The sequence below is a fragment of the Carcharhinus amblyrhynchos genome, chromosome 24 (genome assembly GCF_965287045.1).
Source record: "Carcharhinus amblyrhynchos chromosome 24, sCarAmb.v2.hapA, whole genome shotgun sequence".
Lineage (NCBI taxonomy): Eukaryota > Metazoa > Chordata > Chondrichthyes > Carcharhiniformes > Carcharhinidae > Carcharhinus > Carcharhinus amblyrhynchos.
Window position 1 is genome coordinate 20,567,746 of NC_137347.1, and position 27,302 is coordinate 20,595,047.

At 40.1% G+C, this 27,302-nt stretch overlaps 1 protein-coding gene across 1 annotated transcript; it reads right to left on the bottom strand.

Annotated features, from left to right (window-relative positions):
* Window positions 1-2,040: 2,040 nt before the first annotated feature.
* On the bottom strand, window positions 2,041-14,735 carry rpl11 (ribosomal protein L11). The gene is made up of 6 exons (XM_080211671.1): window positions 14,639-14,735; window positions 10,118-10,268; window positions 9,920-10,026; window positions 8,612-8,743; window positions 2,232-2,342; window positions 2,041-2,113 (listed from the first exon to the last, which is right to left on the bottom strand). Exons 1-6 carry the CDS (start codon window positions 14,642-14,644, stop codon window positions 2,084-2,086), a joined length of 537 nt encoding a protein of 178 aa, XP_080067797.1. The 5' UTR covers window positions 14,645-14,735; the 3' UTR covers window positions 2,041-2,083.
* Between the last annotated feature and the right edge of the window lie 12,567 nt (window positions 14,736-27,302).

Here is a 27,302-nt window from a genome sequence, read left to right on the forward strand (position 1 = left end):
ATGGATTTGCAATTTACCATTCCTGCCATAAGTAGGAGACAAAAGGCATTTAATAATACTGTACCCATACGTGACATGGCTAATATGGGGCAAAAAGCACAAAACAACATGAATGAAGCCTGATCAAAGCAAAACTAATTTTTCAATTTTAGAATTCAAATGACACTAGAAGCAAGGTTTCTATGCAACAGAACAGGGTAAGAATGGTGAGAATGAAATTTCTAGGATTTTCCCTGCAGGAGTTCTCCAACAAGGTTGAATGGAATGGTACAATACATTCAGATTAAGTTGCATTTATCTGAACTCCACTGCCAGATGAGCGTGAGAGACAGAAACAGGTGCACATACACACAGTGAGTTAATACCTTGTATAACACGTTGACAGGCTGGCAGCTAAGGTTAGAGTGTTTTTGAAGGACAGATAAAGTAATAAAAAGGGCTGTTTGATTTAAAACAAAATTGCATTCGTCATATGAAAATTACAGAAATGTGTCAGGTTCCTTGCATACTCACCGTCATGAGAAGATTTGAATTACTATTTATGTGTGAATAAAAATATATAAATAGTAAATATGGTGCATTTATTGTGTTTGTCATAAATTTGTGCATTTATTGCCTGTTGCTATCTTACAATCATAAGGGTTTTACACACTGTAATTAAATATCCCTAAAGTAGTTTAATCAACTAACACATTGAAATAAAAACATTCTATGTTATTCTTTGAAACTGTAGATGCAAAAATGATTCAAATTGTTACATAAACAAAAAAGTGCTAGAAGCCCTCAACAGGTCAGGGAATATTTATCGATAGAATGACATTAACATTTTGATCGTGGACCCTTTGTCAAAATTGGACAAAAATACTGATAAACATCTCATTTAAAATTAAAAAAGGGAAAACATTTCAAAACACCAGACTGTTAAAGTGGAAACTAGGCATTGTTAGAATGATAATGAGACAAAAGGAGAAATTATAAGTAAACCAAGTAAAGACACAAACAGAAGATATAAGAATTGGAAACACCGAAATCTGGAGAAGTAGAACCAGTTCCAGCAGTTCAGGAACCTGGTAGAAGAGGGGATAAAACAGCCTGGCATCAAGAGTGCAGACTGTCTGGACAGAGAGAATGTTCTGATGCACTGTCTCCATCCCAGCCTCTTCCCTCATTCTTGGAAACAGTCATCCCTGGGGTGGAGACTCTCAATCCAAACACATGGGTGATGAGGAAGTCTGCATCATTGGAATCTACTAGCTTTACTATTTTCCTTCTCTTCTGGTATTTTTCTCCTTCCTCCTTAGCTTTGTTTTGAATGCTGCTCATTGGTTATATCTTCAATTAAGACAACATTCAGATACTACAACTAACCACTTGGAGTGGTCTCAATCAATTTTTCACTTGGATCACCAGGTAGAAGATAGAACGCCACCTATAATGCTTTTAACTGCAGAATTGACAAAGGTTTCCTGATCATGAATTCATGGTGCTCAGCTTTCCACAACAAAAGCACAAACAGGAAATCACATATGCAAAGCCCAAGATTTCTTTCTCCTGATGGGTGACACTGTGTTGAGAAAGCACAATTGGAAAGTTTAATCTGGTGTTCAGACTTACATCTGAAGAATCAGCATTTGGCTGAAATACTGACTATCACACGAGAAAGCAGACAAGGTAAAATGTAATAAAAAAGGAATGGGAAGATTTTAGGGCAAATATGGGGTGATTCACATCAGTAAGCTCTTGTTCCATTCAAGCATCAAAATGCTTGAGTTTGCAGATAGGTGGAGTACACAACAAATAGCAACATCACAAAAGGCCTACATTCATTAAAATGTGGGAAACTCACCACTGGACAAACAACAAATCAGTACAGAGTCAGAATGTGATGTAAACCCACAGAACAAGTTTGAAATGTTCTTTCAGATATTTTAGGAATAAAGTATATGTGTGCAAAAAAGAAATACAATTGACAATTGTCTTTCTGCCTAAACTAAATGTACAATAATGAGGTAACTACCACTAGACTAAAACAGAATAGGGTTCTGGATCAGGTTCTTTTATTACTGATAGTTACAAAACATTTTTATTTTCCTGGAAGAATGATACCATCATACTGCAAAAAAAAAGAAAAGCAAATCATTAGAAAGTGCAGTATCTTGAAACAAATTTCAGGTTACATTAATATCTACACAACATTTGATGGCCGAGGGACACTATGAAAATAAAGGTACCTTCTGCTGAAACCAACGCATGGCCTCCTCCTTGTTGATCCTGTGTTTGGCTCCAATGCGACCACGTTTACGCTTCTTGTCAGCAATGCTGAAGCCTGGTCTTCCCAGAACCTATAAAATTGAGAAGAGGAAGAAAGGAGCCATAACTGAAGCAGTGGAGTGGTGGAGTGGGGTGCGGGGGGTGGGGGGGGGGGGGGTTGTGCCGCAAGGAAAAATCTTCATCTTCAGTATTAAAGTTTAAAATTTCTAGGCCATTGGAGAAAACTACAAATGGGTCACACTTAAGAATCCCTGCAGTGCAAAAGGAGGCCATTCAGCTCATTGAGTTTGCACTGACTCTCCAAAAGAACATCTTACTCACAGCCACCCAATCCCCATAACCCTGTGTATTTACCATGGCTAATCCACCAAACCTACACATCTTTTTTGGACGCTAAGGGTCAACACAGCATAGCCAATCCACCTAACCTGCACACCTCTGGACTGAGAGAGTAAACCAGAGCACCTGGAGGAAACCCACACACACAGAGAATGTGCAAACTCCCCACAGACAGTCACCCAAGGCCAGAATTGAACCTGGGTTCATAGCGCTGTGATGCAGCAGTGTTAAACTAAACCAACATCAATGTCTTCAGATGGTAAATAGAGCAGTGAGGAAGGGATAATCTAGTGAGGCAAAGGAGAGGCAAAAATTTGCAAACATGAAGTTAAGAATGCAGATACGAAAGGGGAAAAATAGTACAAAGGTTGTTGGGAAGGGCTGAAAGGGAAAAAGCACACAAGAAAGAATAATAGAAAGGGAAATAAGGATTTCAACGTATAACACTATAATACTTTCAAGATAGGTAGTAAAGTGAAGCTGTGTGGCCAATTAATTAAGAAGATAATTACAACCACCAAAAAGTTTATAATGGATGACTCTCAAACGAAATTTGTCTCAAAGTAATTCCTATAGTGGGTGTACATTATAGATCAAATAATGCAGAACATTTCAGGAGGACAGAATAGTTGGCAGAGTGATCATTTTGAAGGGAAGAAGAGCTTTAGCAGCACAGATATATAGATCTTCATAAGCTGTGGGCATATAAAAACATCATTTCCAGGGGAAAGATACGATGGCTCACTAGAATCAGTTCCGTATGAAGAACATGTTTTCTATCAAGTTTTATTAGAATATGGAATGACTTACAGGATTAATTGCCAAGCCAGAGACTAGTTTTTATTTTTAAAAACAGGATAAATGTTTGAAGAAATACAACACAGAACAAAAAGGCAAAGTATAATTGGAGTAGATAGTCCTACTTGAAGTGCTAGCACTCAAGTAGGTGAGTGGGATCAAATGGCCTCCGATGCTGCACCTCCAGTATTACAATTTTCACTCAGTAATACTCAGTGTCACCAAGGAAACACTTGCAGCACATTTTACCTTTGTCACGGTTCTTAGGTGGCTTTGAATCACCATTCACACAGCCGGCCGAATAATATGATACTTGATCCAGCTGACTCCACTTTCCATCATTAGGAATGGAAAGCATGTTATTTAGAAGCAGATGACCTCAGCTTTCAGATAGAAAAAGTTTAAAGTTTGGTTTTTGGTCAGTACTAAGCTAGCTGAGCCAGGCCAGGTCACCATGGGTGTCACAGTCGTTAGCAATGCTGCTTCACAACTCCAGGAACCTGAGTTCAATTCCCGGTTTGAATCACTACCTGCGTGGAGTTTGCACATTCTCTCTGTGTCAGCAAGAGTTTCCTCCGGTTTCCTCCCACAATCCAAAGATGTGCAGGTTAGGTGCACTGGCCATGCTAAATTGCCTTAGTGTCCTGGGGTGGATAGGTTAGTAGGGTTAGTGGAGTAAATATGTGGGTTTTTGGGAATAGGGTCTGGGTGGGATTGTTGTTGATGTGGACTCAATGGGCCAAATGGCCTCCTTCTGCACAGCAGGGATTCTATGATTAGTAACGGAAAACGATCCCCTTCGTGATAACTATTAAGTTATTCATGCTGAAGTATACATAATTGGATATCAGCTGAAACACAGATGCGTTGATCCACTGAGCAAATCATCCGCCACCTGTGCCACAGTACGGAAAACAGACTTAAAGAGAAACAATATTGTACATTTAAGAACAGGTATGCATTTATCAAATCCAGGGCGTGTCTAATTAATCCAGTAATACGAGAGCAGTAACCATAACCTAACTGAGGGCGAAAAGAACACACACGGGAAGTAACCACCACATAGAAGAACAGGTGAAAAGTAGATTCGGTGGCATTAACCACCATCTAGAAGAGTGAGTACATCCAGTCTGTGGCTCCAGAGTGGAGCAGCCATGTTCACTTACCTGGCAATCAGAGAGGCAGCAAACCATCCGGCTAATCAGAACTGAGTGTAAAAGGAAAGTGGAAAACAAATAGTGACACCACAGGAAAAATCATAAGTTCAAGGTTGGCAAGAAACTGCTGTTTGAGACGGTCTTTAGGTTACTGTAAATTAGAAAAGCATATTATTTTTAAAGAAGTAGCTATACCTGGATTTAAATGAGAAGTGCTAGGAATAAGGGGATGTCAGGGTGATCCAAAGTAAAATAAAGTTAACCTTACTTCCTCAATGTTAACAAATGGCAGGGTAGTTCAATTGAGTGGAATGCATGTCCTATAATATGTGAGAGTAATGGATGCTACTGGTGTCCTCAACGACCATATGTGCAGGAAGCGCTGTCAGTTGGGCCTCCGAACTTGAGCAGCGGCTGGAGTCACTGTGGCACATCTGAGAGACTGGAAGCTACGCGGATAGTGAATTCAGAGAGGTGGTCACGCTGCAGCTTAGGGCCTGGTCGGGGGAGGGGGGGATGGTATAGAAGAGAACCAGACAGGTAGTGCAGGTGCTCATTGGGGTCCTGCTTACAAATCAATTTCCTGTTTTGGAAGCTGGTGAGGGCACTGGTTCCTCAGAGGAGTGCAATCAGAGCCAAGTTTGGGGCATCACAAGTGGTTTGACTGTACAGGATAGGAAGTAGAAAGGAAGAACAATAGTGATAGGGGATTTGTTAGTTAGGGGAACAGTCAGACATTTCTGCGGTCATAGACTTGACTCCAGGATGGTATGTTGCCCCCTGGTGTCAGGGTCAAGGATGTCAACAAGCAACTACAGGACATTCTTCTGGGGAAAGGTGAACAGCCAGAAGTCATGGCCCACTTAAGTCAGAGGCGGGAATGTGGTCCTGCAATCAGAATTTAGGGAGCTAGGTAGAAAATTAGCAAACAAGACCTCAAATGTAGTAATCTCTGGATTAGTCTCGGTGCCTTATGCAAGCGAGTACAGAATTAAGAGCGTAAGACAAATGAATGCCTACTTGGAAAGATGGTACAAGAGAGAAGGTTTTAGATTTCTACGACATTGGGACTGCTTTGAGGAAGATGGCACCTGCATAAGCCAGATGGGTGGCACCTGAACTAGAAGGGTTCAAAATTGTTAAGGAGGAATTGTTGGATAGACTGTCGGTACTGAAAGTTGACAAGACACTGGGACCAGATGAGATGCATCCAAGAATATTGAAGGGAGAGAGAGTGGAAATTGCAGGAGCACTAGACATAATCTTGCAGCCCTCTGAAGACTCAGAGGAGGTACCAGAAGATTAGAGAATTACAGATATTACACCCTTTTCCAAAAAGTTGTAAAGATAAGCCTAAGAAGTACAGACCAGTTTAACAGCAGTGATGGGGAAGCTTCTGGAAACAATTATTCAGGATAGAACTTGCAGTCACACGAAAAAATGTGGGTTGATTAGGAAAGGCTAGAATGGAGTTCTAAAGGGGAAACTGCATTTAACCAACATGCTAGAGTTTTTTGAAGAGGTAACAGAAAGGGTCAAATGCTGTTGACGTGGTGTACATAGACTTTCAAAAGGCATTTGATACAGTGCCACACAAAAAACTTGAGAGAGAAGTTATAGCTCATGGAATAAAAGGCTCAGTAGCAATGTTGGTGTAAAATTGGCTGAGTAATAGGAAACCGAGAGTAATGGTTATTGGAAGGAGGAAGGATTGTAGCGGAGCTCCCCAGGGGTCAGTATTGGTGTGCGGGGGACAATTTCAAAGTTTGCGGATGACACGAAAACTGGAAGCATAAACTGTGAGGAGGATAGTGTAGAATTTCAAAAGAACATAGACAAGCAGATAGGTGGCAGATAAAGTTCAATGTGGAGAAGTGTGAGGCAATGCACTTTGGTCAGAAGAACATGAACAGACAATAAAAATTGTACCCATTATTTTATAAGGAGGTGCAGGAACAGAGGGACCTGGATATATATGTGCATAAATCATTGAAGACAGCAGGTGGAGAGAGCAGTTAATAAAGCATAATAAAAGGCATAAAGGTATAAGAACTTATAGAGGATACTTGACCTTAGTTGGAATATTGTGTACGGCTCTGGGCACCACACTATAAGAAGGATGTGAATGCACTGGAGGAACTGTTTACCAGGATGCTTCCAGGGATGAGAAATTTAGATACGAGGATAGATTGGCTCTGGTCTCCTTGGAGAGACAATGGCTAAGAGGAGATTTGATAGAAGTGTTCAAAATCATGAAGGGGCTTGACAGAGTAGATAGGGAGAAACTATTCCTGCTCATAAAAGAACCGAGAATGAGAGGACATAGATTCAGTGATTTGCAAAAGCAAATGTGATGCAAAGAATGTACTGCCTGGAAGTGTGGTGGAGGCAGGTTCAATTGAGGCATTCAAGAGAGCATCAGATGTTTATCGAACAAAAACAATGTGCAAGGATACAAGGTAAAGGGAGGAGAATGGCACCGAGTCATAATGCTCATTTGGAGAGCTGATGCAGATACGATGGACCAAATGGCCTCCTTCTGCATTATAATAGTTCTGTGATTCTTTGAAGAAATCTCTTACCATGCATTACCAGTTTACTTGCCCATCACATTTTGTCCTCTCCCCCTCCCAAGTCCACAGAACATTCTAAGAGACAGCACGTAACAACGATCAGAGGCATCACAATCAAACACACCCTGTTCTCCCAATACATCTTCACACTTACCAACTAAAGTTACATTAATTAGCAGCAGGAATCCTAGGTTTTTAGGGGAAGCCGGTTCAGAATTAATCCTTTATCTGTACTGAGTTAGCTTAAGACAAACAGGGGGTACACCATACAATACCCCTAATATAGGGAAAAGTTGGGGGACAGAGTTTTTTTAAAAACCAATGTTCCTGCTTCTTATTATTACCCCAGAAAGTGCACATTCAGTGAGAATATGAGTCAGAACAGCTGCTAGCAAACCTTCAAAAGCCTACCAACATTCAGACTGAAGTTTTGAAGCCAGAATCATGCTACAATCTCAATACACTAAATGGCTTGTATAATTATTTCATTTCATAATCAGAGGTCACACACAGAACCTATACTGCATTTTGTAATTTGTAAAATTAGAGCATGAGCATCATTGACCAAGAATTATAAAATTGTATAGGATTGGGATAAATTAAAAGTTATACAGCTTCTTTACTATATAGGGCTTGTGCACAACTTAGTCGACTACTCAAACATCAGAACACCCAGATAAGTACTAGGATGGATTGACTGAATATCTCAACTCTTATTTTGGTGCAGAATGGCAGCTACTGGAACTGTATTTAAAAATTGCTTCAGATTTATTTTTGATTGCAGTTAATTACTTTAAAGTAAAGTTTATTTATTAGTCACAAGTAGGCTCACATTAACACTGCAACGAAGTTACAGTGAAAATCCCCTAGTCGCCACACTCTGGCGCCTGTTCGGGTACACCAAGGAAGAATTTAACATGGCCAATGCACCTAACTAGCATATCGATCGGACTGTGGGAGGAAACTGGAGCACCCGGAGGAAACCTATGCAGATACAGGGTGATTGTGTAAACTCCACACAGACAGTGACCCAAGCCAGGAATTGAACCTGCATTCCTGGCACTGTGAGGCAGCAGTGCTAACCACTGTACTACTGTGCTGCCCTTTTATAGACTTCTACTTACTTTTTTATTATACTTTTATTGACAGCTTTGCGAACTGGGAACTGAAGAATTTGGAAAAGCAAGTTACTGCAGATGCTGTACACCTGAAATAGAAACTAAGTGCTGGAAAAAAACTCAGCTGATCTGGCAGCATCAATGGAGAGATAAACAGAGTTGATGTTTTGAGTCCAGTGTAACTTTACTTTGATATTCAGACACAGATGTTTGGTCTGGGATCAATACATGCAAAAAAAAAGGTGTGGCTAGAAAAATATCCCTAGGAGACAAATAGTTTTGAGCAACATATTTAAAATATGTTCACTTAACTATTCTATTTCCACAAGATAGCCATGCAATAGATAATACTTACCACATAGAAGTCCAAACCATAGATACCAATACTTGGATCATACTTGATACCCAAATCAATGTGCTCCTGAATGCCAAAACCAAAGTTGCCAGTATCTGAAAAGTTATTTTTCCTCAGCTCATATTCACGAACCTGTAGATGAAAAGAATAAAACAAAAATCATCAAAAAGAGCTTCATCCACTGTCTCACTTTCACAACAGATAGTCAGTAATCAAAAACAGGTTAACCCTATGAAACAGTTATTTAAATTTCTCCTGAAGCTGTAAAAGCAAATCTAGCTTCTTTGATAAATGACATTATTCTATCCCTTCGAAGTTACACTCGAAGTCTCAACTCAGTGGTGATAGCGGTGGGCAAAGCTGGTAGGGGAAATTGCTCCGTCAGCACAGCACTGGAGCATTAATTTTGATTTGTGCATTGAGCAATTTCTCCTGCCTGCTCACTGCCCACCACTATCACCATTGCCATTGCCTCCATTCCATTCTTCCAAACTGCATATTAAAAATGCAATTGTGACAACTTCAGCTGAGGTTATAACTTTTCCCGAGTGTTCAAAATTAATAAATTTAAAGAATTAAGGAACACATAAAAATGGCTCCGACAACAGGGAATTGATCTGACAGACTGACTTTATTTCTTTCTCCACTGTTGCTGCCTGACCTGCTGAGTACTTCCAGCCCTTTTATTTCAGATTACAGCATCTGTGGTACATATTTTGCTTTTATGTTAAAATTATAGGAATTAGGCATTTTCCCCATCCATGTGACTTACAGTATAGTTTCCACAATGACTGGAAGTTGGAATTACAGTAGCAATAGTAATGTTGGAAAAGCAGCAGCCAATTTGTGCACAAAAAGTTGTGTAAAGTGCAACATGATTAAGACCAGATGATCTGTTTCCCTGATATCGATTTAAGAATAAATATTGGCCAGGGCAACACACTCTCCTCCTCTGCTTTGAAATAGCGCCACAAATCTTTTCTGTCCACCTGAGGGGACAGATGAAATCTCAGTTTAATGCTCATCAATAAGATAGCACCTCCAAACAGGCTATTGCTCCCTCAGCACAGCACTGGAGCGGTAATTTTGATTTGTGAATTGAGCAATTTCTCCTACCAGCTCATTGCCCACCACCATCACCATTGCCCTCATTCCATTCTTTCAAACTGCATATTAAAAATCCAAACAAAGACAGTGTAAGGAAAAGGACAAAGGTACTTTTAAAAAATAAGGTTCACCCACACAAAACAGAAAGGGAAAAGCTTATTACTTCTACAAACTACTGCAACCTACTGCAGTCCAACTTACTTTAAGGCCTTTCTCCAGGATCTCCTCAGCTTTGGCACCACGGACTGTGCAGTGAACAGCAATCTTTTCATTTCTCCTAATACCGAAAGATCTCACAGTGTAGCGAGCTAATGAAGAACAGACATTATTTGACAATGCTACAAATTCAAAAGCATGAGTGAAGTTTTATCAAGCTTCAAGTGGTGCGTACAAACTCACCTTTGGAGAAGACAGGAGTTTGGCCAGTGAGCTGCTCGAGCACTTTGGCAGCCCGAGTAAGTCGATCACCACTTTCACCAACACATATATTCATACAGAGCTTTCTGATGCGGAGCTCACGCATAGGATTCTCTTTCTTCTCGCCCTGGTCCTAAAATAAAGGATTTCCTTAGAAACCAAAATATATTTTGCTGACATTACAAGGTGTTAATGAACTGTGCTTTATATCAAAAATGGCTATGGCTTAAAACTACTTTTGGTGGAGCTTTAAATGGGTTGAAAAGAAGCATTCTTTTTAAAAAGTGACTTCAAACAACAGCTGTTAAGATGGCCAAACATTTGCATCAATGTTATCTTACCAATACCAAACACAATGGAGTTAGCCTGTTCAGAAAAGCGATATCAGAAATAATCAACTTGGAGGAGTGTGAATGTACCAACTCTTGTCATAGTCACAAAATATCCAGGCAATTACTTGTGTACTGAACTGGATGTGGACAAAACTAGACACAATCCTTTTAGCCAATAGACTCTGGCTGAGAAAGGAACTAACCAACAATAATGTATTCAAGTCTAAACCATGTAACTGGAATCAGCTTGCTATCATCACATTTGGGTAACTGCTCAATTGGTGAGGAGATCACATGATGAGCCCACTAACCCTCTTTGTTTTAAGAAACTGCTTTTTCTCCAGGCCTCAGAACAGAAGAAGAAACACTGAGAAGATAGCATTCTTGAGTGGGGCACTCTTCCTCTCTACCCAGCTTGCAAGTTTAACACATCAGTTATTCACTGCAGGCAATGTTTGCAAGAACTACCTCAGCAGCTGTTGTCTCTCGAAGAACAGATAAATCATCTGTCAATGTCGTTAAACCGTCATTACACGGAATCCTGCAGGGGCACTGAGCCTAGCCTGAAATCAATCAAGTCGTCAGCCTACAAGGTCCATATATATCACTAACTTTTATTAGACTTTAAAATATTCTTAATGTATCATCCCACTTTGTGAGTTGGATGTGTTGGAGAGAACCCCTCAGTGTATGGGTATTTAAAGGTCAGAGTGTTTCATTATTTAATTTGGATTAGGTCTTAAGTACAATAAATACTGTTATTTTAGAAACCTACAAGGAAATCTGTCTGTGTCTTTGACAATCATAACATGTAAATAGTTAAACACTAACTTAATTGGCAAGCATACCATTTTTATACGTCTGTTGCAATCAAACAAGGAATGAGAAAAGACAGGCCATTCACCTTTTCTAGTTGTAACAGAGGTTCAGAGTTGACTATTGTGACCACAATGACATTTTCTTTTCACTCTCCCCCTCAAAAATTATTTGCCAGACAAATTTTCCTTCTGTACTCTCCCTCAAAAACAGCTACAATAGTGCTGACACTGGGATTACGGTAAGCATTACAACAGATGTGCAAGATCTCCTTTAACCTTGCAGTACGAATGCAAATGCTACCTTGTCTCGAACCAGAGTTGTCATTTTGAATTACTTAATAATGAAGAATGTAGTACTGGTTATTACAGGCACATCATTGCTGGAGAGAGCAAATGTGCCTTTTTCCCCTATTGAGTCCTGGTACTAGAACACAAAATAAATCTAACAAACAGCATTTGCAACAGTAGTTTCCTAGTTTCATCTTTTAGCAATCTGCCAAAATCTGGGAATCAGCCTTTACTCAGAACATTAATAGCCATAATTCCATGTCTGGTTCCAAACTGTACATCCTTTTGGTGGCATTGTAATAATGATCTATTATAGCAATTTCAATCAATTGAAGTAAAAGTTTGCAAAAGGATTTTACTTCTGTATGCTACTGGAGTCATCACATTAAAAATCCTACAATCTTCTCCCACAATAAATTATTTTGTGCACCTGTGGTCAGCTGAATTGGATAAAAACTACTTCCACTGATTTTTGGCAATCCAAATTACATTATTTCAAGTTGTGAACTTTCTTCAATATTAAGCTCTCAGCTCACCAGAAGAAGCTAGAAATGAGCTAGCTATACTGATAACTTTCAATTTGTATAGAAGTTTGAATTCAATTTATGTTGAGCATTACTGAACACTGCCATGTGAAGACAACTACTAGTTCTGATGAAACAGGATTTTGGCTTCAAACTTCAGTAGGGTTTTGGGGCAGCAGCACTAAAACAGGAACTATATTCCAAGCCCTAATGAACAAGAAGGTGACCATTTAGTCCATCAAACCAGGTACTTGGGGTACTCAACCACGAAATGTCCTTAATATATTTGCTGCTAAACATCAACATTTAAGCAAGAAGTTTAAAATCCAATTAGTTTAAACTCTCCGTCCTCAGGTCCTTCCCGATCAAATTCCTTTGAACTAATAAATGATTGCTACCTCCTAAATTATCTAATATACCTGAAATTCTTCTCACCAAACATACACCACCCTTCTCTCTGAACCAGAGAACTTAAGCTCCTCTAATCTTTCTGCAATCATGAACAGTAGCCAAATCCAGTAGCTACCTTGTTAGATTGCATATTTTGATGCAGCATACAACTGTATCCTGCTTTTCTGGCCTTCATCTTATGTAAGTTTGTGAGATCAAAATAACCAGAAATTGAATCATTTGCTATAAATGCATCAGTTTTGTTTTAGGAAAATCAAATCTGCTCTCTGATTTAAATATTTAAAAAATCAAGCGACATCAAATTGTTTGGTGGGGGGGTGGTGAGGACATAGTTTTACACAGAGGAGGAACATAACAGAAATACAAGAGGGCACTGACAAACTTGCAGAACAGGCAAATGAAGTTCACAGATAAATATGAGGTAATACATTTTGATAGGAAGGTACAAATCTAGGTACAGTAGAGGAACAAAGGGATTTTGGAGTACAAATATGTCACTCACTAAAAGTTCTGTCACAGGTTAGCAAGACCATAAAGAGAAAAAAGCATACCACGTACTAGGTTTTATCTCTCGAGGGACAGAACTGAAAAGTATTGAACCTTAACCAGTGTCTACACTACAGTCCAGGTTGCCATACTATAAGATGTAGGGTGGCACTGTACCACAGTGCCATCCTACACTGAGGCATTTCTGCCTCAGTGCCAATGACCCAGGTTCAATACCAGCCTTGGGTGTGTGTGTGTGTGTGTGGGGGGGGAATTTGTACATTCTCCCCGTGTCTCATGTGTTTCCTCCAGGTGCCCCAGTTTCCTCTGACAATCCAAAGATGTGCAGGTTAGGTTGACTGGCTATGTTAAATTGTCCCTTGGTATCCCAAGATGTGTAGATTAGGGGATTAGTGAAGTAAATAGGGGGCTTAAATCTGGGTATGATGCTCTTTTGGAAAATTGGTGCAGATTCAATGGGCAGAATGGCCTGCTTCTGCACTGTAACGATTCTATGATTCCAGAGGCACTGAAGAGGTACAAAGAAAATTTGCAAGGATAATACCAGAAATGCATGAGTGTAATATATATCCATCAGGAAAAGATTCACAGGCTGGTCCTCTCTTCTCTTGAAACAAGGTGGTTGAGGGTGACCTAATAGAGGCATTTACAATTATGAAAGGTTTTGTTGGAGTAGGTAGAGAAAATGTTTCCTCATGTGGGGTGGAACATTATTCATGGCCATCAGTAGAAAATAATCACCAAGAAATCCAATAAGGAATTCAGAATAAACTATTTACCCAAAGAGTGGTGAGAATATGGAACTTGCTATCACAAGGAAGTGTTTGAAGCAAAAAAGTTTTGATTAATTTAGTGGGAAGTTAAACAAACATTTGAGGGAGAAGGGAATAGATGGTTATGATGATCGATTTAGTAAAATGGGAGGTGAATTGAATGGAGCATAAGCACCAGCAAATGGACTGGATGAACCAAATGGCCTCTTTATGTGCTGTACATCCTGTGTAATTATAGTGGATACTAAAACAAGGGATACAAAACTCTCTTGTTTTAGTATGCTCTATAATCTGATAACTATTTCTAACATACAAGCTCTCATGAATCTCTCACGTAGATTACAGAGAGGTTCAAGCCTGAAACTCTGCAGTACTCCTCCACCCAATGACCTTCCACTGTCAGGCACTACACTAAAGAGGCATTCCTCATCCTACTTTTAAACCAACTTCTTATCCAGTCCACAGCAACTTGCATTTATATAACGCACTTAAGATGATAAACCATCACATACATTAATGCGGGATTCCCCCCAAAAAGGCAGAAGACGCACTTAGTTTTTTTTACGTTTCTAAAATAAACTGTCGTTCCGAATTTCAAAAAGCAGGGACACAAGGAAGCTGGCAAGTTTAGGAAACCCCAGACAAAACAAAAATCAAAATATTGACGTCTCGGCATCTTGTGTGTTATCCGCAGCCTAATTTGGCCACCATAAGCTTCTGGCAAAGCGGCTTTCATCGCCATATATAAATAAAACTCAGTGCGAACAATGATTTTTTTTGCCTCAAATCGGGATCCCGGGTGAGTCATAAAGCAAACAAATCGTATTTAAACCTCTCCCCTTTTACTTACCGCCATGTTGGTGGAGGAAACAAGACAACTCTTCAGATCAGGACATACTGAAGGCCGCAGTCACCCTGGAGATGGAGCAAGAGGTTCCTGGCTGCACAATCTGACCACTTAGCGCCACCTTACCAACACCAGAAAAGTACATCCTCCTCAACACATCATTTACTGCCTTTATTTAGTGAAAAACTTCAAAAATTAGAAAATGCTGACCAACAAAAATGGGACTAGCATTGGAAGAAAACGAGCAAAAACCAGATTGGGATAAAAGCTGGTTAGAAATCTCACAACACCAGGTTAAAGTCCAACAGGTTTATTTGAAATCAGGAGCTTTTGGAGTGCAGGCCTGGAGTGGTTGACACTCACCTGATGAAGGAGCTGTGCTCCGAAAGCTCGTGATTCCAAATAAATCTGTTGGGGCTTTAACCTGGGTGTTGTGAGACTTCTTACTGTGTTCACCCCAGTATCTCCACATCAGGGATAAAAGATAAATTATTGCTGGAATCTGAAACAAAAACAGAAAATGTTGGAAAATCCCAGCCGGTCTGACAGCATCAGTGGAAAGAGAATAGAGCCAACATGATCTTTGAGTCAAGATGATCTTTCGTCATGGATAAAAGTATGGGAGGCACACAAAATTTGTTTTATCTGGGAGTCTGACTACTTTCTTCATGTGCTAGCTAGCATTTCAAAATATAACTATCACAATTAATTGTATTTCTTTGCATTTCTTCCACAGTATTGTTATATCTTATCTGAAGAACAGTCATGTGGACTCGAAATGTTAACTCTGTTTCTCTCTCCACAGATGCTGTCAACCTGCTGAGTCTTTAAAACATTTTTTCTTTTTATTTGTTATATTGCTGTCAGTTTTGCTGATTTTTTAAAAATTCATTTACGGAGTGTGGTCATCACTAGTGAGGCCAGCATTTAGTACTCATCCCTAATTGTCCTTGAGAAGATGGTGGTGAACTTCTTTCTTGAACTGTTGCAATCCCGGTGGTGTAGGTACACCTACTATGTTGTTAGGGAGGGAATTCCAGTATTTTGACCCAGCAACAGTGAAGGAACAGTGGTGTATTTCCAAGTCAGGATGGTGATTGAGTTGGAGGGAAACTTCCAAGTAGTGGTGTTCCCATGTGTCTGCTGCCCTTGTGCTGCTAGATGATAGTGGTTGTGAGTTTGGAAGGTGTTGTTTAAGGAGGAGCCTTGGTGACTTCCTGCAATGCATCTTGTAGATTGCACACACTACTGCCATTGGGCATTGACAATGGATGGAGTGAATTTTTGTGAATAGGATGCTAATCAAGCAGGCTGCTTTGTCCTGGATGATGTTGAACTTCTTGAACCCAAAGAGAAAATGCTAGAAAATCTCAGCAGGTCTGGCAGCATCTGTAAGGAGAGAAAAGAGCTGGCATTTTGAGTCCAGATGAGCCTTTGTCAAAGCTTCTTGAATGTTGTTGGAGCTGCACTGATCAAGGCTGGTGGAGGGTATTCCATCACATTCCTGACTTGTGTCTTGTAGATGGTGGACAGGCTTTGGGGTTTCAGGAAGTGAGCTACTCGCCACAGGATTCCTAGCTTCTGACCTTATCTTGAAGGCACAGTATTTGTATGTTTAGTCAAGTTCAGTTTGTAGTCTGTGTTGATAGTGGGGGAGTTCAGCAATGGTAATGCCATTGAATGTCAAGGGGAGGTGGTTACATTCCCTCTTGTTGGAGATAGTCATTGTCTGGCATTTGTGTGGTACAAATGTTACCTGACACTTATCAGCCCAAATCTAAATTTTGTCCAGGTCTTGCTGCATTTGGACATGGATTGTTTCAGTATCTGAGGAGTCACAAATGGTGCCAAATGTTGTGTAATCACTTATGAATATCCTCACTTTTGACCTTCTGATGGAAGGAAGTTCATTGATGAAGCAATTGAAGGAACTGTTGAGCCAGGACATGACCCTGCGGAATTCCTGCAATAATATCCTGAAACTGAGTTGAATAACCACCAATAATCATATCCATCTTCCTATATGTGTGGTCTAATTCCGACCAGCAGAGAGTTTTCCCCCAATTCCCATTCATTCCAGTTTTCAATGGCTCCTTGATGCCACAGCTCTTTTGTCAATGTTTGAACGAAGGCTGTAATGTGGTGAGGAGCTGAGTAACCCTAGTGGAGCCCAAACTAAACATCTGTGAGCAAGTTATTGCTGAGCAAGTGCCACTTTATAGCATTGTTGATAACTCCTTCCATCACTTTACTGATAACCAAGAGTAGACTGATGGGTTGGATTTATCCTGCTTTTTCTGTACAGGACACACTTGTGCAATTTTCCATATTACCAGGTAAATGTCAGTGTTGTAGCTGTATTGAAACAACTGGGCTAGGGGCACAGCAAGTTCTGCAGCACAAAATTATTGCTGGAATGTTGCCTCTGTGGCATCAATGCCTTTAACCATTTCTTGATATCATTTTAGAGTGATAGAATTGGCTGAAGACTGGCATCTGTGATGCTGGGACCTCAGGAGGAGGCCATCATGGATCATCCACTCAGCAGTTCAATCTGATGATTGTTGCAATTGCTTACGTTTTGCAATAATATACTGGACTCCCTCATTATTGAGAATGGGGATATTTATGGAGCTTCCTCCTCCAGTGAGTTATTTGATTGTCCACCACCATTCAGGACTGCAGAGCTGAGATCTAATCCATTGTTTGTGGAATCACTTAGCTCTTTCTATCACTTGCTGCCTATGCTGTTTGACATGCAAGTAGTCCTGTGATGTAGTTTCACCAGTTTGACATCTCATTTTTAGGTGTACCTGATGTTGCTCCTGGCATGCCCTCTGGCACGCTTCTTTGAACTAGGGTTGGCTGGTGAGAGCCCTGTCTTGTCAGCTTGGGTCAGGAATGTCCAAACTTGTTGGGACTCTGAATTGGCTTTAATTTGACTTGATTGGATTGGAATAAAGTAAACAAAAAAAGGGTTGGTTCTAAATTGGTGTAGTGGTAAAGTGGAGGATATGCCAGGTCATGAGGTCACAGATTGTGGTTGGATAGAATTCTGTTGCTAATGGCCCACCGTGCCTCTAGCAATTAAAGATTGGTTGCCCAGTGTTTAATTGCTAGATCTGTTTGAAATCTATCCCATTTAGCACTGAGGTAGTACAATACAATACAATGGATGATATCCTCAATGTGAAGATGGGACTTCTACCAATACTGTCACGCACAGATACATCTGTGGCAGGCAGGTTGATGAGGATGAGGTCAAATATGTTTTTCCCATCTAGTTGCCTTCTCCCACCATCTACTGCAGACTTAGCCTATCAGTTATATCCTTTAGGACTCAGCCAACTCAATCTGTAATGGTGCTACTCTTGGTGAAGGACAGTGAGGTTTCCCACTGAGAGTATGTTCTGCACCCTTGTTTCCTCCTCCAAATGGTGTTCAACATGGAAGAATACTGATTCATCAGCTGAGTACATCATATGGCTTGCCTGAAAACTCAAAAATTGATTGGCCTGTTGAAGCACTTTCTTTCAGTTTGAGCTATTCATACTTTAAATGGTCTGGATGTTTGACACTTTTATTGGCCTGTAGTTAAAAGGGAATTTTGTTAAGAAAATAGAAAAGTTAAAATAAATGAATTTTTAAAGCTTTTCATTTTATACATCCTATTGTCACTATAGATTTGTGATTCTGTACAGTGTAGAGTGGATGAATGGGCATGAACGTGCCATGGCTTGGCATGGGGCCATAGGGGAATGTTAGGGGACTGTAGATGGGTGTTTCTTCTTGAGGCTATGTATTTGCTCAGACTTAAGATAAATACAAAGCCTCAAAATGCAGTATACTGATATTGAAGACATGACTTTATTTAACCAAGAGATCGAATGGGAGAACAATATGAGGAAGCCCTGCACTCAAGGTATAGAATGCGGACAGCCAGGTATCAGTCTGAAGAACAATGCCCCTGTGAAGGCAATTATACATCCCCAAAAACATATTGCCCACATTTCCAGTGGGCATTATTCAGTAAGCATTAATACAAATCAGTCAATAATCATCCTGTCATTAACTCCAGCCAATAATAATACACATCATGACCTAATGGGATTTTATTTGTTATTAAATTCACAGAATCCCTACAGTACAGAAAGAGGCCATTCGGGCAAACAAGTCTGCACCAACCACAATCCTACCCAGGCCCTATCCCCGTATCCCAACCACTAATCTCTCTAACCTACGCATCTCAGGACACTAAGAGGCAATTTTAGTATGCCAATCAACCTAACCCACACATCTTTGGACTGTGGGAGGAAACCGGAGCACCTGGAGGAAACCTTGCAGACACAAGGAGAATGTGCAAACTCCACATAGCCAGTGATCCAAGCCAGGAATTGAACCCAGATCCCTGGAGCTGTGAAGCAGCAGAACTAACCGTTGTGCTACCGTGCCACTGCAGATGTTACTTCCTTTCTGTTGCCCAGCAATATGGGACGCTGAACAGCGAAATGGGAGAATGATTTCCACCAAATTGAACCCACGTAATTCTCATCTGACCCTAAGAAACTCTTCATGTCTGTTCGCCACTTGCATTATCTCTCGGAATTGTTCTATTCATACAGCTAGCATTGGTAGCCATCTTATTCCCAACCACTGCTGATAACATTACTGCTTTCAGTGAATCTACTGTTTCTTCCCTGTCCCTGTATTTTGTCACTGACTGAAGTTTCACAAAATGTAACCAAAAGCAAAACACATCCATCTTGTAAATTCAAAATATATGTTTTAAATGAGAAACATTTGTTAACCATACAGCATCGTCTTCTGTGGCAACAGCTCTGGCTGGCTTATGTTCCTACAGTCCAAGATCATTCATTCTGAAGTTAGTATCATGTTAGTGTTCCTAAATCTATGGTTATGTGTTTATTAACTTAATTAACCCTGCTACCTCAGTCCCCCATTTTAGCCATTGGCCAAGGACCAACTAAGGCCACTTAATTTGATGTATCTAAGTAACTAATCTTAGTCCTTACTAAGTATTTCGACTTTCAGAATCTCATCTTCCATGCCCCACCTGCCGTCACTGATGCTGTTCCTCCTGTGGACTTAGAAAATTGTGCACTTCCATTTTTGATCAGGGATACAATTACTACTAACTCTAGGATCACAATGAAAATGATATAATTCCTTCCAGGGCCAATGCTCTCAGAAAGCCTATCCAGCCCGAAAGCCACCCACCCAAGGTAAATGGTTCAGAGTCTTGAATTTCTTCACCTCCTTCTTGATGTGTATAACCAGATTAGTTATGTTTACTGAACTGTCTGGTATGTAAATGCAACATGCTGATCCAATTACTGCATATTGCTGCCAAGATGCAATCCAGTGCCATTATAGTCCCTCCATATGCATGGTAACCATGTCACCATTGATCTTCGTGAGGGCAGCTTCTGTATTAGCAACTTGTTCCGAATGGAGTGCACAATTATCTCTCACGTTATTCTAACCACTCCATATCAGGTAAATATTATGCTGAGAACCATTCTCCTTCTGTCATAGTTTGCCGGTGTCTTGGCGGACGAGAGAGTTTATACATGTACGGAAGTTTCTTTAGGATAACAAAATCCCTTCCAGCCAACAGAAAGCCAAGTGTAGGCTCTATCTTGATTAATCCATTTTTAAGTTGGATATTATGGTTCAACGAAGCAATACAATGTATTACATGACTGGTCATTACTGGGTGGATTCAGGTATAGCATACTCCTTTTGCTTACTGTACAGTCATTTTCGCTTACCCCTAAGTTTTCCAAGAACCTCCAAACTTCTCTGCGCAATAGATTTCTCTTGGTGTAGATGCTGCTTTAAATCTAGACTAGAAGCTGATCCTACTAAATTACATATAGTTAACCTTCCTGCATAGGCCTTACTGTTGTGAAACTACTCCCTTACCTCCTAACCTCAAAATCCTAATAAGTAATGTCCTCATGTGTGTGCCAAATATAAATATTAACCTGCGTTTCCCAAGGAAGGTGTTGAATGATCTTAGATGCTGATCCTGTTTGAGCCAATGAGTGCATATTCAGTACCAGAAAACATGGAAGCACATACATTAATTATGACAATTGCCATAATTCTCCTTTACACAAGTTTCGACTGTTAATCAATATTAAACGAGCAAAACTCAATTATACCTCGCATTACATCAAGGTATACTTGATGTGGTCTTCTTGTCATCAACATTGGGTGCGGTCCCGTTGTCCTGCTGCTGGGATGTGGGCCTGGGCTTGGTTTGTCTTCTTTCTTCAAGAGCTCTCACAGCTCTGTAAAACATAAATCTGATGTCTTGCAGCATTAATTTAGTTCCTTATCAATTCAATCATTCCTATCTCTTTCCCTCTAATGCCCCCCTGATTATTTTGCACTATTATCCGACATAATTGCTAATCTACAAATTCAAATTATTTCAGTGAAGTTCTCAAGCTATTACGTGAACCATTATTCAATATTATTATTATTATTATTATTATTCAAAAGCCTCTGTTCATTAGGATTGTAAATCCACTGGGGCGATCTACTGATACTTACCATTTCAGGAATACTCATTGAGATACGACTTTAACTGAGTCCAGTGCCACCATCACGGGCTGGGCTTCTTATCAATGAGGGCACATATTTGTCCTGCAATGATTACATTATGAGGGCCTCCCCACCTGACCTCAACCCTTTTCTGTCTGTCATGAGTTTCATTTTTACCTTATCCCATGGTGTAAGTAACGTAGGAGTGTTCTCCTATGCTGGTTTCGACCAGTCTCTGTGCTCCTGTAGGGTAATCACCTGGCCTTTAAGAGAATGTAAATGATTAATTAAATCCCTCGTGTGCTGAAACACTACACTTCGGCTGATTTCAAATTCTCCCCCACCCGACATTGCATCTTCTAGGAGATGCATTGCTCTTCACATCATCAGTTCAAAAGGAGTTAATCCTGTTCCTCAAGAAGAAGCTCGTTGTTGTAACAATATTGCAGGCAAAACTCACACCCAATTGTTTCCTCCCTATAAAATAGCCTTGGCTAAACTGCTCTTTAATATCCTGTTCATCCACTCCTGAGGTCTGGGGAAATATTTGCTTTATTCCCAATATTTTATAGGCTTCTCTTTCCCTGTGAACTGGGTTTTCCGATCTGAATCTAACTGAAGAGGAATATCCCACCTGGGTATTACCTCATTTACTAATATCAAAGCCACTGCTTTGACTGTAACATCACTGCATTGGAATGCCTCTATCCATCAAGTAAACTGATCAATAATAATCAGATACTTGTACTCTGGGTAAAGGTCCAGTAAAATCCATCTTTTCCCTTGGTCCTTTAGGCTGTGGTTAATTACCCCTCTTGACCTTACAGGAATAACCTAGTTCCACTCAGGTGCACTGCATGCACCTTTGACAAGATGGTACATACAGTCCCTGCCCATGTGTGCTAATCCATGATATGCCTCCAATACTGTTGCCTTACTTCTGGGGCTATTCCACTTCCCTTCTCCATACACCGTCCTAACCTCTCTGTCCTCCATGTTTTTCCCATTCCAGTTTCTCTTCCTCTGACACCTGTTCCTTATCTGTTAAACATCAATGTCTGTGACTGCTCTGGCTTGTGCTGCTGCCATATTTGCTGTTTGGATTCTGTCCAAATTCTGTTGTAACAGGTTTTTAGCTGCCTTATCTGCTCTATTGTTTTCTTCTTGGGCCTGGAGAGACATCCTCTTATGGGCCTGTAGTTTTATTACTCCAGCTCCTAAGGGACTGTGAGCTGCCTAAAGTAAATTCCTAATTTAATGTTCATGTTGGGTATATCCTCGCTAGATGTGACAAATCACCTTCTTCCCCAAGCTGTCACTTAGTCATGGACCACTCCAAAGACATATCGACTGTCTGTGAACTCATTTCGTCATTTTCCTTCACCCCATTCTAAAGCATTGGTCAAAGCTAACAACTCTGCTACTTGTGCTGAATTGCTTCCTGGGATTTATTCTCCTACAATCGTTGTTCCTTTGTTATTCACCAGTGCCCATGCTGTGCAGACTTGGCCATTGACATACTTCCTGGCTCCATCTACATACAGATTAATTACTCCCTCCCCGGTAAGTGGTTCCTTTGCTAACCCTTCACTTGTTCTTTCTGTCACTTTCACTATACATTCATGCTCTGTTAACCCTTCTGCAGGATTTCCTCTTACATCTCTGCTGATCTCTACATGTTTGTCTCCTGGCAAAAGATTTGTCTCCCATTTTGAACACCTTCCATCAGAAACTCTTTTTAACCTTACTGCTTCTGAAAGCTGAACAATTATGTGTGGGCTGTAGAGAATGATTTTTCCCATCAAGGTAAGTAGCTTGGACACTGTCATGGCCCAGGAGGCACATGCTAAAGCCCTTACACATCGATGGATTCCCCTGGCTACTAAATCTATCTATCCCCATGCCGCTGGATTACTGCAGTTTGCACTCCGTCACTCTCCTGACAAAAAATGTGATTAGTTTGGTAAGATCCAGTAGACCCAGGGCTGCGGCTCTTGCCATGGCTTGTTTTAAATCTGGAAAAGCTTGTGCTTCCATGTCTCCCCATATTACTTCCTCACTACTAGCCTTGCCTCCCTTAATCAGGTTTGGCAAGTACAGCATAATCCTCCACAAAATTCCTGTAATAGTTAGAAGGCTCCAATATTTGTCTCACCACTTCCTGATGAGAAGTCTTTGCACATAAAATATAACCTTCTTGCCATCCTCTGGAATTCCTCTTTTCCTTACTGATTTCTACAACATAATAACATCTTTGAAACAGAAGCCATACCATTCAATTTGATTCTAGGCAGTAACCTATTTTGGTAGCTCGATCATCGTCTTAAATAAAACATAATTTATTAAGAATTATCCCAAGCTCAGAAAACAGTGTTGTGAGCTTTCAACTGTCCTTAAGTGTGTATTTTATCTCTTTTTTTAAAAGCTTGTTCCTTCATCTATAGCTATCACCTAAACTGTGTTTTACTTCTTAGAATCCCTTTAAATGTTTCTTTTTATTACTATTGTTGTTCTCTGTATTCATCAAATGAATCTCACCTTTAATCCTGTCCAACTCTATCTACTGTCATCCTTTCCATAATGCCTCTTTTATTACCCTGTTCATTTCCCACATTTCATCTGTACCTTGCTTACCTGTTCCTTTCCTTTAAGTGTTCATTTATTCCACTGGATCATTTCTCCCACCTCTTTCTTGTTACCAATCTACCAATCATTAAACTCACACCCCCATTCTACCTTATGTAACTCTACACTAAATGCCTGAATGCCCTCTCTCCCCTCTGCTATGTTCTTAATTAAGCTAATGATTTTACTATTTAAAAGTACCACAAAAATCTTAAAACACAAAGATTAATTCTGTGTGGGACAAGATGGGTTAACTCTCTACTTGTTTCAGAATGGGGGGTAGTACATTTTCTGAAATGAATGTCATCACGCCAAAACCCCATACTCCTGAATCAAAGATTAATCCCTATCTTCCCATTAATAAGATTAATCCAAAACAATATTTATCATCATTTTTAAATATCCCGATTCTCAACCATACCTGCTAAAGACTATCGCAATCTCTTCACCTTCTTACAACTTTTCAGATGCAACATGTTGCCATTTTTAGATCAATGCAGACACAAAGAGCCCAAATCTCTGTCAAATTCTTTGGTAACAGCCCTGGGTTGGCTTATGTTCCCATAGTCCAAGATCATTCATTCTAAGGTTAGTATCATGTCAGTGTTCCTAAATTTATGGTTATATGTTTATTAGCTTAATTAGCCCTCCTACATAAGGGACATACTTTGGAAGGGGGCATGAGGGACCTTGGGGGCTGTGTGGAGGCATGGGGGAGACATAAGGAGGACCTTTTGAAGTTTTGAACCATGGTCTGCATAAGGGGACTTTCAAAAGGTTCCCTTATGCAGACCATGGTTCATACCACCTCTGAGGTGTTGTGAACCACACATCTTTGAAAAGCTGACCGGACTCCATGAATATTGTAGAGGACTAAGACATGCTTATTCCCACGGTGGAGCCAGGCAGGCCAAGAATGCAGGGTGAGGGCTAATCCAGCTTGCACATTTAAAAGGCACCCATAAAAATCAGAAACTCCAGGAATGGGATTGCAAATCTCAGAATCTGGACACGCCACCATTTTTAAAGGTCTCCCAGGTGATTTCAATTGGGCAAAAATGTAGCCCATTGACTCCTTGCTGAGGTGTCCTTCCAGAAGGCACTAACTGACCTTTGTTGGTTTATCAAATTTATGTTTGAGGATTGACAATAAAGAACTGGAAGTAAAGAAAGCTTTATGCTATAAGCCATTTCTCCCTCCTTCCTCTATCTCACCCCCAACTTGGTTAAGTACTCTGTTGTCACTCACTCTTTAGCTTCCCATATGGTGAATTGTCACTTAGGTTTAGGGCTGCTGGGATGTGTGAAATTGTTCATTCCTTTTAAATGAGAGAACACAAAAAAAATGAAAGGATGTAAAGAAAGGATGTAAAGAATATTTGTAGTCCAGTTCCTGCTGCCTAAAGCAGAACAATATAGATGTAGGAACTTCTGTCTATAGACAAGGAGATTATGACATTAAATTTTCAGTTGGGAAAATTGGATAGCTTAATATTCAATGTATAATTGTATCCTCTCCTTGAGTCTTATTCATTGTGTTGTGGCCATTTGCTGATTTCCAATCTGAGTGAATTTACAGAACACAAAAGTTTTTGATATATCTATAGCTTTATTGACAATAAGTAAAAAGCTACAAGAACAGAAAGAAAAACTGAATATAAACATGTAGTAATGTTCACATGACATTACGCACAAGACCAATCTGCTACCTGTGTTAATGCTGAAGATAAACCAATTATGTTAGAATCTCCTGCCTAGTAATTTTTTAAACATTCAAGAAATTCTTAAAAAGGATTGGCAAGTTTTTTTTCCCTTTCTGTGTTTTATTATGATTTGTTTTGTCTATATTAAATCGATAAAACCTGAAGATAAACTCAGGAAGAACAGTTATTGTGATATGTGTTATATAAAAAATCAGGAATACAGAAATAAATCAAATTTCTTGAAATTGGAGTTGTATGTTTGTGCTAACAGAGAAAGGGGATGGTCTTGCCTAAATAAACCCCTCCCCTTCAGTTTATTGAGCTCCACGGGCATAGAAAATATACAGCAATGACCTAGAGGTTTCCAAGTCAGAAAATCATACCAATCAGCTTTTCTTAAAGAACTGTTGCTCACCTTTCAATTGGTCCTGGAAGTGCTACAATTGGTAAAGGTGGAGATGCAGCAGGATATTTATGTGTCGGATCCTTTCTGCCGGTCAGGCTCCAGTATCTTTCTTAAGTTTAAGGTCTTCCACTGCCTCCCTGAGTTTTCCCCAATTCTGAACCACCACTGGGATTAATACAGTGCTCAAGTGCTCTTCAAATGTGAGCCTCAACATTGAGACAAGCTTGTTCCCTGGTGGGTTTTTAGGCAATTTACTGAAGCAGTAGACCTTGCTGCTGCTTTGCAAAAGGCCACTTTACATTGTGACATTATTCAAATGAAGTCCAGCTGCAAAATCTTCTATGTTTCACATCACATTTCTTGAAACTGTCCGTACCTGCTTAAGAACCGGAGATAGCAAAGGCAGGTCTCCTCTAGCACACTCAAATTAATGTATCTTGGATTGAATAATTGGTTCTCCAGTAAATTCCAATTTAGTATAAGATGCCTAAGGTGCAAATGCAACTGCCTTTTACCCCTCTTCCTGAATTGCTTTCCCACTCAGATAAAGATTGCTGCTGCCCGAATTGGCTTATGCTCATTGTGGTAGTTTGGATACATCATGTAGGATAAAAAAGTAATGGTGTTATTGCTCCTGTAACCACAGGCAGCCATTCCAGTTGCCACTGGTTTCACAGTTTTTTGTTTAATCATTATTTGAGCAGCAAGCATCACTGGAAAGGGCCAGCATTTATTGTCCATCCTTCATCACCCTAAGAAGGTGTTGGTTGGCTTTCTTCTTTACCAGTACAGTCTACACACTTTGTTAGTGTTTTTTCAGTGAACCAAAGGTACTATAGCGATAGATTCCCTTTGCCATGCCCAGGTATGACTATTGCGATTTGTCAAGTTGGACCTGAAGGAATTACCAAGAGTGCGCAAAACCCATATTATTTTGGCTGAACTTTGTTCTGTGGCAGGAGTAATGGAGTCTTCCACAAATGTGGAAGGTAATACAGTACTCAGCACCGTTCAAAAAGCCATCGCTCGCTATCTGTTGGCAATCTCATTTCAGGAACATGCATTAAGCAGGTCTGGACAGTTTCAAGAAGTGTGGTGTGACACATAGAGAATTTTGCAGCTGGTCTTCATTTAAATAATGTCACAATGTAAAGTGACCTTTTGCAAAGCTGCAACAAGGTCGACTGCTTCAGTAAGTTGCCTAAAAACTGGCCAGGGAACAAATTTATCTCACTGTTGATGTTCACATTTGAAGAGCACTAGACCACTGTACTAATGCCTGTGGAACAATATCCCAGTGGTGGTTCAGAATTGGGGAAAATTCAGGGAGGCAGTGGAAGATCTTAAACATAAGAATAAA

Coding starts and splice junctions, on each gene's coding strand:
- rpl11 (XM_080211671.1), bottom strand. Junction 8,744..9,919: donor TCCTGGAGAAAGGCCTTAAA/GTAAGTTGGACT, acceptor TTTCATCTACAG/GTTCGTGAATATGAGCTGAG. Junction 2,114..2,231: donor TGCGTTGGTTTCAGCAGAAG/GTACCTTTATTT, acceptor TTTTTTTTGCAG/TATGATGGTATCATTCTTCC.